The sequence below is a fragment of the Eschscholzia californica genome, unplaced genomic scaffold (assembly GCF_041429995.1).
Source record: "Eschscholzia californica isolate CP2 unplaced genomic scaffold, dmEscCali1.0.p SCAF_1, whole genome shotgun sequence".
Taxonomy (NCBI): domain Eukaryota; kingdom Viridiplantae; phylum Streptophyta; class Magnoliopsida; order Ranunculales; family Papaveraceae; genus Eschscholzia; species Eschscholzia californica.
Window position 1 is genome coordinate 75,414,763 of NW_028238198.1, and position 11,835 is coordinate 75,426,597.

An 11,835-nucleotide genomic window follows, 5' to 3' on the forward strand; every position below is an offset into this window, starting at 1 on the left:
TTTAGTCAATAAAATTTGACACAGAGGGTTCTTCATCGTGGGTCCAAAAATTGATATCTTTTGCTCCATAATCTTCATGACTCTACATGGACAATCAATTATCTTATACATACAAAATAAAATAATAAAAGTTAGAACTTTGAGTGGAGATTGAGGGGTTTTAGCCCCCTCATCCATCTAGGATTTGATAAATAAGATCGTAAAGTGATAGAAATTGTAATTTATTTGTAGTAGCCGTAAAAGAATAAGAATAAGACTAACAAGAAGAAGATGGTGATGAAGAATATGAAGAAGAATGACAGTTATATTTTCTATTTTTAACTATTGTATTAGTTAATGGTCCTCAGATTAATTACTATTTTAATATTTAAGGCCTTAAGTGGTCTCCTTCAATTAAGTCAAACATAGTTGACTTGCACCGGACCCGAAAATAGTTGTCCATATAAGATAGTTGGTTGTCCATATAAGATAATTGGTTGTCCATATGTTGGCCACCAATTTTTGTCTCTCTCCTTCTATCTCCCTCTCTCTTGCTGCTAGTACTACCTCTTTGCTCATTTCTCTCATTCTCTCTCTATATTTCTTGTTCTCGTTCTCTCTCTCTCTCCCTCTCTCTCTCCATATATATATATATATATATATATATATATATTTTTTTTTTCTCTCTCTCCAACTTCCTTCTTTCTCTAAAATACTAGACCTCGAAGACTACATGGTCGGGCCCACGGGACTTACGGAGTACATCGCGTGGACGTTTGACCACAAATGTGGAAGATCTTTCAAAACACAAATTGTTAAGAAACCCCTTGCAACACGAAAAAGGTAAAGATACCCTCATCAGTTGACCTAAAAGGCGATACTCCTTCTCATAATCAATTAATTACTACTCGTTTGAGCATAAAACTTTATAGTATATTTGAGTCACAACTTATGCAATTCAATCTGATTTTAATACATAGTGTTAGGATCTTGATGATTTAGTTGATTTTGGTAAATGGAAATTATGTTTGTTTTAGTTGAGAAAGTTGATGGTAAAGAACAAATCAACATAAAATGTAGGTGAGACTTAAGAGAAAATGGATGCTGAAATTGACCACGTGGGTTTAACATCAGAACTTAACCTAAGTAATAATCAATAATGAGGTTAAAGGGGAGTTGGAATTGGAAGGGAAAAAAAAGCTCGGGATCAAATTCCGATGATTTGTTAGTAAAATTCTACGAAAAATTAAAATTATAAGGATAGACCGACAATGGTGAGTCTCGTAACGAGAGTAATTCTGCAGTTGTGTCGAGCAAACAATTTTTCACCCTACGAAGAAGAAGATCGTAGTTGTGATGAAAGAGATGAAGAGAAAAGACGATTAAGAAGAGATAATGGGAGGGAAAGAGACAATTTGGTGGTCGGAAACGGTGGTGGTGGTAGTTGAAAGTTGTGTTGATTGAGGAGAGGTGAAGAGGAAAACGAAGATTAGGGGCCACAAACAATCAAGTGAATTTTTTGGTTATAATATTTGTATCCCCCAAAATCAATATTGATTGACTAAATCTTTATGTCTCTCAAACTTTTCTTTTTATCCTAAAGCGACGACAAAAAATAAATAAGTATATAATGGAATCAAAACACAACCAGAGTTGAATGAGACAGTATGAAAAAAACAACAAAATTGAATGAGACTGCTTATTAACATCAACACAACTATCTTTTTGTTGCAAGACATCAACACAAGTATAGTCTAATGGGGCAAGGGACACATTGGACCATATTTAAGTAACATAGAACGTGTCGACTTTAATTTCATAAAGACTAACTTTTTTAATGATCGTGTCAAACGGTAGGAGTTGGCAAAATAATAGTACTCCATTGTAACAATAAAATATTAGTCCATGTGATGGGCGATTAAAATAGAAAAGATTATCGGAGAAATGTGCTCACCATTAAATTTTGTCGATACCAAATTTATTGTGATCGGGTCCTCATCCAAATATTTATAATTAAAACCTGATAAAGTACTCATTTTAAAATAAGTACTAAAAAATGATAAATGGGAATTCTTTAAAGAATAAAAGAAATTTAAAAGTTTTTGACTTTTGAGACATGTGATTCACAGTTACAGGTGAGGGTCCACCAAGTGGGGTCCATGTATGTACAGCTAACTCAATCTGAAAGCAAGTCCAAAAATGTCTATCCCGGGTTTACGGGTCAATGGGATACGGATTTTACCCGGTTGGATCACTTTGTAATCCACATATTTGTGGGCCTGTGGCAGCTGGGTTACCTGGAGAGCAACGTACAACCGTATATGATCTGCCTTTCCCTACTTTCGGGTTAGGAACAAAGACTACTACCCATGTAAACATGCCTATCCAAATTTATGTATCCCCCAACTACCATTCTGTTTGGCAACGTGGCATGAAATTTTATAATTGGAAAAGTGTTAATTCTATTTTGCCCCAAAAATAACCAACTGGCTCTTTAGGTTGTCTAACAGGTCGCTTTACCCCAATAGTTAACACTCTATGTTACGAGAAAGTTCAGTTTTGACGATGATGAAGTTTGCCGACTAATTGAAACAAAGAGAGATAGAAATAGAGACGACTCGAAGAACCCTTATTTATCTTATTCTGAACTCTAACCTTTCTACCTTCATTTGATCAGGATATAGTAAGGAGAGCGAGCCCCCTCCCTCCATACAGATACGAATCGTCAAAGTTGAGCGCCTCATTTATGACAAGGAACAAAATTGTCATTTCTCATGTGCAAAATGATATATAAAATGATGATTTTACCCCTTGTCCTTTTAATCACATAGGGCATGTATGTGGGCGGGTCATATATCATTTTCACCCTCAATATCCATTAGGGTTTAAGAAGAGAGAGACAAAGGGACAACCCTACTTCTCAATCTCTTTCGTTTTTATCGACGAGTGACTTCCTCTTTCTTCATTTTCATCGGTCGGCGAGTGAGACTTCAATTGTTGGAAATCATGTACGTATGTCTCCATTGAGAAACCATGAGTAAGAGAATGAAAAGAAGATGTGAGAGGTGGAGAGGGAAAGAGAATGCAACACATATGTTATCGAAAAACTTGAAACCAAAATTTGTAATTAACTTTTTCCAAATGTAACTACTGTTAGTCAGAGGATCAAATGCCATGTTGGCCAATCAAGGGACCAAAATGTTTAGTTGATCACAGGTGGGGAGAGAAAACAGAATTTACCCCATTTTACAAGTCCAGGCCATCATGTAGGACAACCAGAGATGTTATTATAATTATTCCATCTACAAATATCAAATACATTACCTTCTTTCTGGGAGACATTTATTTCTTGCCCTCATCAGCACACACAACTCTCTCTCTCTCTCTTTCTCTCAACTCTCTTTCTCTCTCTCTTTTTCCTCTTCTTTGATGGATGCCCTTAGTTTCTATGTTGGAATAATAGGTAAGAAAATTGAAAAACATTCACATCCGCTCCAAATTTAACATGTGACTTGTTTGTGTATTCCTTAAGCCTTAATTTCTGACTACTTCCATTTCACCTTTATCTTTTGCAGGAAACATAATTTCATTTCTGGTCTTTCTTTCTCCCATGTAAGTTCCTTTAAACTTCTTCTCAACTAAAAATCTATGCTTCATAACTTTACATATCTTGATCAATTGATTTTGATTATGTGATTTAATGTTCTTAATTTGTTCAGAGATACGTTTTATCGAATAGTTAGAAACAAATCGACAGAGGAATTCGAAAGCCTACCTTACATTTGCACTTTGTTGAATTCTTCTCTATGGACTTACTATGGACTTACAAGACCCGGCTCTTATCTTGTTGCTACCATTAATGGGTTCGGTGTGATCGTCGAAATTATATACATCATCTTATTTCTAGTATATGCAAACACATCACAATCAAGGGTAAGTATTTTCCAATATATATGTTTGTCTAAATATACTAGGCATAACTCGTATCTTTACGAATGTTTCAGGTTAAGACTGCAGTATTAGCAGGGGGACTGGATGTGGGATTTTTCTTGACGGTGTTTTTAGTTACACATTTTGCAATGGAAGGCAATCTTCGTATTACTGCAATAGGAATATTGGGTGCAGGATTGAATATTGTTATGTATGCTTCACCTCTAGGAGTCATGGTAAGAGCAAAATTTTAACTTTTGATTTTGGGTTTTTTTTTTTTCGTGTTGACCATTTAAGTAAGATTTCAGAAAAGTTAGTTTAATTTATGTTTGATTTTTTTCGGACGATAATTTTTTTTATATATATTTTATTTATTTCCAATGAAAACCCTTGGTTGTCAATAATAGTGGAATTTACAGGTTAAATAAAATTCAATCTTCTAAAGAAAATATGATTTTTGTATGAAAAAAATTGGTACATATTTGAGTAAAAAAATTTACTCACTGGATGAAATTTAGATGTTGGGAGAAGCATTATGTAATTTTGGTTAATTAATTCCTTAATTAAATTTGTGATCTACTTTTCTTCACATTTATAATATCCAACTATCAATTGGAATAAATCCTTAGATAAAAGACAAGATCTGACAGCCACATTACATCCACCTTTTTATTTTATTTTTTTGTTGCAAATTAACACATGAGATTGATAGGCAAGTTTCTTCTACCAAAATTATCTATTGAACAACATTTTCACACGAGGGAATTGTATTCAGATTGGCCGTAGACTTTAACTAATTCAACTCGTAGTTACTTTCCTCACGTTAGAAGGGTTCGTGCAATGAGACTTTGTGCATAACTATTTTTTGTTCTTCAACTTCGGTTGATATACAAGTACAAGAGGTAGATATAAGGTGATGAGAGAGAGCAAGTGGTCGAGTGAAGGTGAGAGATACGACCTTGGCTTTATCAGTGATAGCTCTATTTTTTATTACCAACCTATCTCGAGTATTAGTTGTCGTCCTCCAAAGGTTATCATTATCATTAGAAACACAAAATGAGTACACTTATTGCTCATCTAGATAAATGACGAAAACCAAGTAAAATATGCTATTTCTTAACAAAAAAAAAAAAAAAAGTAAAATATGCTATTCATCAAAGTCATGTCTGTTGTCTTATTTGATTTATCAAAAACAAAATATATGAAACATATCATACAAAATGTGTTTAATTTTTTGATAAAGTATTGATTATATTGTGAAGTAATATTAATTTTAGATATTTTTTGTCGTGTAAACAGAAAATGGTGGTGACAAGTAAGAGCGTGGAGTACATGCCATTCTTTCTCTCATTTTTTCTATTCTTGAATGGTGGGGTTTGGGCTTTCTATGCTTACCTTCAAAAAGACCTTTTCCTCGGAGTAAGTTTTCTCTCTACGTATATATTTTTTCTTCCTACAAAAATATAAAGAACTTGAGCGAATTGCCTATATTATCCCCTTTCTCTTTCTAAAAAGGATTTAAAGAATTTAAATTTCTTTTGTAAGAGGTCAAAAACGATTCAATCCATGATGAAGATACTAAGAATAAAAAACAAAAATTAGGTCTACAATATTGGAATATATATCCACTTGGTGGGTGTAGTTGGTAAGAGGTTTAGTAATATTTTAAAGGGCGGGCGATAAAATTAAGAGGGATCGGGTAAGATATTTCATATTTGAAGAGACGAATAAAAAGTGTTGATAAGGTAGAGAGATAATTATTTCAACAAAAAAAAAGTAGAGAGGTCGATTTAAAAAAAAAAGAGTACGAGAGATGGAGCCAAGATGAGTAGGCGACTTATATATAATATTATTAGAAGGTAGCAATAGCACCAACCAGCAGGGCCGTGCGGTGTCCAGTGCGGGCAGAGCAACCGTACTGGGCCCCCCACTCACAGTGGGCCCAAAAAAGTTAATTTCCCTTCCCATTTGAAAGTCAAATTCATTTCTCTCAAAAAGGGAAGTCAAAATTAAAGAGGCAAGCAATTAGGGTAACCTTCCGTGAGAAAGTAATTTGGGTAAATTCACCTGACCCCACTTTACAACCATGTCTGACGGTCCCTTTCAATTTTTCTCTCTCTACCTTACTCAACAATTAAATTTGGGTAAACTCCCGTGGCCCCACTTTACAACCATTAGGGTAAAGTAATTAGGGTAAAACCTAGCTAGGAATATTAAATTTTTTTCTCTTTCCCTACTTTCTCTTGGTATTAGGATTTTTCTTTCTAGTTTTTTTTGGGCTTTTTTTATTTATCAAATTTTATTCTCGATCTATCTTTTTATTATTATTACACATTACAATATTGTTTTTTCTTCTTTCCTTTCTTATTACAAATCATATCTTTCCATTTGAAAAAAAAACTCATCTATTTCCATGACGACTAAATTTCTATCAAATTGATTAGTCTGTTAGAGTTCTTAATAGTTAATTTTTTCTTAAAAATTGTGAGTGGAACAATTCTTTCATTAGCTTTGCTGCACTGAAAGTGGATTCTTAGACAAGATGATTACGAACCGTTAGTTGATGATTTCGCTTCTAAAAATATAAGGAGAAAAATTTCAAGTAAATTTTTTTTGTGTCGAATGCCTTTTCAAACAATACATTTTGAGTGAATAAATAAACAATCAATTATCTTTACATGGTCAAATTATTTTGAGCGTGTTTATTATTTGTGTATATTTTTTTATATTTTGATTATATAGAAGGCCCAAACTAAATTTTGGCACTGAGCCCTCAAATTCTCAGGCACGGCCCTGCCAACCAGGCACCACATTTTTCATGTCCCTTCCGAGATAACATAATGATGTAGCCATGTAGGTCCTATATTCTCCAGTGAGTATTAAGAAAAAATCCTGACAAGTGACAGTAAAACAAAGAAGAGAGCAACTGTAATGGCCAATTTTCGTGTAAATTTGGTAAAAGAAATTGTCGAAAGAATTGAAAACTTGATCATTTCTCTCTCAAATTGAGAGTTTATAGTTTACCGATGTCTTTTCGTCATACATGATCCATTATTAATTTGGTAGACTAGCTACTTTTATCAAATTTGTTGACCATGTTATTTGGTGCCAGTATTGGGGTAGTCTCTTGGTCACCTCAAAAGCTAATTTTAGGTCATTAGGTGAATATGCTTCACAATTTATTTATTTGTTTTTTTGAAATGTGAACATACATTAAGGGATGTGATTCTGTGTGTCGGATCTTTTACATAGAGGGTGGAAACCAACTTGGTGATCACTATAACCAAAAGTTGTTGAAAAGTTGACGCAAATCCACAGAGACCAAATGTGATTTTATATAATGAATTTTGATATTTTTCATGGAACAGATACCAAACGGAACCGGATTCATACTTGGACTAGCTCAGCTGATTCTTTATGCCATTTACAAGTTCCCCTGCTGCAGAAAATCGGAGAGAAAATCAACTAATGGTATCGACCAACATGAACCCCTTCTGTCCTCTAATCACCATCAAATTGAACAGGCCCATGCCCAAGTCTAAAGCCCATGTCTCTGCAACCGTCCAAGAGAAATAGATATTTATGTGCAGCCGAATGAGTGAACTCACAACAATGCCGAGAGCCATGATTTAAATTTTGATTCTTTTTATATAGTGTATTTCGTTTGACATATTTGACTTTCTTTTTCTACTTCGCTTTTTTGTTATTTGTGAAATGGGTAATTTTTTTCACGCTAGTGCTTGTCAAAACGAGTGGGGGAGTAATTTAATTAATTTAATTGTAATTAGATATATATATGTGCATAAGCTTTTGTGTTTATGTGGGTTATTTTCGCTGTGCTAACTAGATGATAATCTAACTTAAGGGTGTCATTAGTTTTGATGGGAGGAAATGTGCCGTTATAGTTAGAAAAGTTCAGCTTCCTAATCGAAGCCCAGTTACTGAAGAAATGCTTATTGATTAATCCAGGCAAGATAAAGCCCAAGCCCAGCAGCATTGGTTGTAAGAAAAGTTATATTAAGACAGCTAGGGATCTCCAATGAGCTAAAACCAGACAAAAATTAAAATGTTTTGCACAAAGCCCATGTGGACGTTTTTACAAATGGTTTATCGAGTGACATGCTTATCAGGTATCAAGGCAATAAAGAAAGCCCAAACAAAAGATAATAATCTGATCGTTTCTTATACCTTTATATGTAACTAGGTTTCCGTCGTGTCCGTAGGACACGGCAAATTTTTTTTGGCTAACGCCTGTAAATCACATTTAACTCTAATTTACACCATAGGTAAAGATATAGAGAGAAACCTGCATTTAAAAAAAAATTGAATTGGATTTGTTTTTTTTTTTCTTTCGGGTGAAGATGAATGAGAAACACAGAAAAGGAAAAAAAAAAGTGTAACAGATTGTGGGAGATCGTGAGAGAGAAAATACGTGGAGAGTAATTTTGATAGTTTGAACAAAAAGATAGTTTAGGGAGATTGCAATTGATTCCGAGTTTTAAATTAATTATTGACACTAATACCCTTCTATTTTGAGTCGATTTACACAAAAGAAGATTTTATACTAGCAGTCGGATGTGATCTCTATCAAATTCCCAACAAAAATGGACGATCAGTCTTATCCCTCCCTAACCGACCGAGCTGATTTATTATAATAGATTTGGTAATTAATTCTATCAAGTAACTACCACTTTTCGTTCCATTTTGAACTTAAACATTAACTTCCAGTTGAGTAGATATGTCTGAATAACAATTTGTACCTTTTCAAATCTGTCTTTTGTTACAAAAATTCTATTCATCCCTCCATTTGGTCCCTCCCCCAGCTCTCCTAGTGTGGCGACATATCACTTGAGCATATACTTTCACCATTATCTTCAATTGTTCCACGCTCATGTGATATGTCGCCATATCAAGCGGGGCTGTGGGAGGGACCAAATGGAAGGATGAATAGAATTTCTCCTTTTGTTATGAGAACTGTTCTTTCTCCATCCTGTCTTTATTAGGTAATGTATATCACTATTGGTGGTGTCTTTTGCATCTATTATATAGCCGAAAATAGGATTGTTAACTATTAGTGGTGTTCGCATTCTTATCAAATTTTATGAGGATGAAGAGACGTAGATGTTGCAGTTTTTACTTCTGTTGTCTTTTCGTGGCCCTCTAAACTCTGAAGCACCTGACATGTCCGTAATGTTTGTCAAAGATGGAAAAAACAAATGCGCTGATGAGTTTTCTAAACTATTCTGACCTCTACCTTCTTTTTACTCGAGAGTGTAGCAGGGAACTGACTCGTCTATCAGTTTCTAGGTCTCATCTGTCGTTTTCTTGTATTACAGTATTTTTCTTGTAAAAGGGTAATAATCTTTTCCTGATTGAAATCTGGGCAACATCTATGATTTGTTCCAGTTACATATTCTTATCATCGATTTGATTTGTGCCCTATTCTTTTAACACATTCATTGAACGGTATCAACCAAAACCGTTTTAAGACATTTTGATATCAGGCGTAGGACAAGATGACAAGGCAGCTGCCTCATCTAAACTCGCCTAGGCGAGGACCTCAAGAAAATGGTTGCGGCCCTATTAACTCCAGAAACTGCGTACAACATGTAATATATTATACGTGCCATCTCATTGTAATGCATCACCAAATTAACTTATATACTTAGAATATCAAGCTGCAACAAAGTCTTAAGTAACATCTCACTATTCAGATTAACCGTGAAAGTAAGGTACTCACTGTTCAGTTGAATTTATTTATTTTTTTTGTTAAGGATGTTCAGTTGAATTCAACTTACATACTTATATCAAGTTACACTGAAATCTCAAGTCACATTCTCTCTATGTTTTATCATATAAGAATGCTAATCTTTCATAGAGATGCTAAAAGAAAATTAAATGTTGTTGGGTGGTTTTGGGCCTCTTTCACCCCAAAAGCTAGCTTAGGGATGTCAAGGGGCGGGTTTGGGATGGTTCATCCCCTTCCCAACTCCGTCCCGTTAGTAAACGGGTTTTACCATTACCGTCCCAATAATTAATGGGGGTGGATATTCATTTACCATAACCGTCCCAATTAAAAATTGTTAAACCATTACCGCGCCGCCCCGCCCCGTTTAATATAAAACGAGTCGGATCGGGTCGGGTTTAAAGTATTTTTTTCACACAAGTTATTTTAGTTTGAAGTAACATAACAATTATTAACAAAATTTTGTAAGACTTTGAGTTTTTGCATAAACACTACAACTACTTAAATAATATAAAACATAAGTAACTAAATTGATAATATAAGATTAAAGTTTTAGAAACATAACCTTAAATAAAACATATATTTAATATATAACATACTTATCGGTTCGAGGCGGAGTTTACTATCTAATACCAAACCCGCCCCGAACCCGATTAGTTTTTCTTAACTTCATACTAAACCCGAATCGTTTAATTAACGGGGCGGTAAAACCCGTCCCATTAGGGGCGGGTTTGGAAAAAAAAAATCGCCGGTTCGGACCAAATTGCCACCCCTGCTAGCTCAAGAGGTAAGACTTCTCCCACACTTATTAACACACACCCTGCCCCTTCCACAACCAATGTGGGATTAACCTAACAATCTCCCCCTCACACATTGGCTCTTAACTTCAATAGTTATTGGGCCGAGACTTGTTATTATCCGGGCTCTGATACCAGTGTTGGGTGGTTTTGGGCCTCTTTCACCCCAAAAGCTAGCTCAAGAGGTAAGACTTCTCCCACACTTATTAACAAATGCAGGAGCTAATATGCTTATATTCATCGTTTTGACAGGGTTGTTAACAGTTTGCAAAAACTTGGATCCAAGCCGATTAGAGATTTGCTCGAACTCTCATTGCGTATGAAACCTATCACATACTATTTGTAAAGATTTTAAATGCATTTAGAGATCTGCATTTAAGATCTTGGTAACTAATTCAGTGTTGCATTGTTACTTAATTAACAACTATCAATCTCTTAGGAAACTTACAGAGATTCTCAAGTAGTTTATTAGTTAATTTAATTTGATTTTGTTTGAGTTCTTGTTTAACCGATGATGAATGAGTTATCTTGTTTGGGTCAAATTTTTTCTGATTTTCAAATAGGGAAAATCATTAAAAAGTCGTAAAATATAGCAACTGTTTTTCAACGTGTTTCCAAGATTTTTTTTTCTTTTTAAAATGACTATTTGTAGCGGCTCAACCACCAAATAGTCTATTATTTGTCGTACAAGAACCATTTGCAACGGCTTTTATCCATAAAGCTGTCACAAAAAGTCTTTTGTAACGGCTATGGTCGTTACAAATGTATAAGCTACGGGCTTTTTGTAGTGATACATAATTATGTTTTTAACAACATATGTAATGCATTGACCAAAATATAATTTTCCGTTAATGGGGTTGTCAAATAAAAAGGATATTATGCATAATATTTTAATTTTTGCAAAAGACAAATTAAAAGGTGCATTAGTCTATTGTTTCTTTCGAAAATAAAAAAACATGCGAAAAATAAAACGAAAAATACGGAACCATTTCGTTGTACACAAGACAAATTGAAAAATGTTTTAGTCAAAATGTTAGTGTATGTGTTTGTCAAATGTAAAAGAAGAAATGCAAAACATTTTTGAACAAAAACGAATTTGTTTATAAATTTATAAAATTGTTGGGAACAATTTGAGATAAATTATAGATTAATAAATTACGGTGGCGGTTAGAATATAAGTCTCCTCTTTCAATACTTCCTGTCATTAAAGTCTTCTTATTACTTTTTCTTTGAGAAAAATTCCTCTTATTACTTATGGTGGGGACCTGTTGATTAATTAAAAGACGTGTTGACAAGTTGATATCTCAAAACAATGTGTTTATTAATACATACGGGGAAGGGATTATGTTGGTATTTTCACTAGGTAGCTGAGGTAATCTAGTT

General features: G+C 34.2%; 1 protein-coding gene across 1 annotated transcript; it reads left to right on the forward strand.

Annotated features, from left to right (window-relative positions):
- The first annotated feature begins 2,640 nt into the window (after positions 1–2,640).
- Positions 2,641–7,700, forward strand: LOC147569168 (bidirectional sugar transporter SWEET17-like). Its single transcript, XM_086655607.1, has 6 exons — positions 2,641–3,442; positions 3,555–3,591; positions 3,699–3,912; positions 3,984–4,145; positions 5,209–5,328; positions 7,278–7,700. Exons 1-6 carry the CDS (start codon positions 3,409–3,411, stop codon positions 7,449–7,451), a joined length of 741 nt encoding a protein of 246 aa, XP_086511733.1. The 5' UTR covers positions 2,641–3,408; the 3' UTR covers positions 7,452–7,700.
- The last annotated feature ends 4,135 nt before the right edge of the window (positions 7,701–11,835 follow it).

What these genes read in the sequence shown, in the direction of transcription:
- LOC147569168 (XM_086655607.1), top strand. Translation starts at nt 3,409, where the DNA reads ATGGATGCCCTTAGTTTCTATGTTGGAATAATAG. An exon ending in TTTCTATGTTGGAATAATAG is followed by an intron (nt 3,443 to 3,554) that starts GTAAGAAAATTG and finishes TATCTTTTGCAG; the next exon opens with GAAACATAATTTCATTTCTG. An exon ending in CAAACACATCACAATCAAGG is followed by an intron (nt 3,913 to 3,983) that starts GTAAGTATTTTC and finishes CGAATGTTTCAG; the next exon opens with GTTAAGACTGCAGTATTAGC.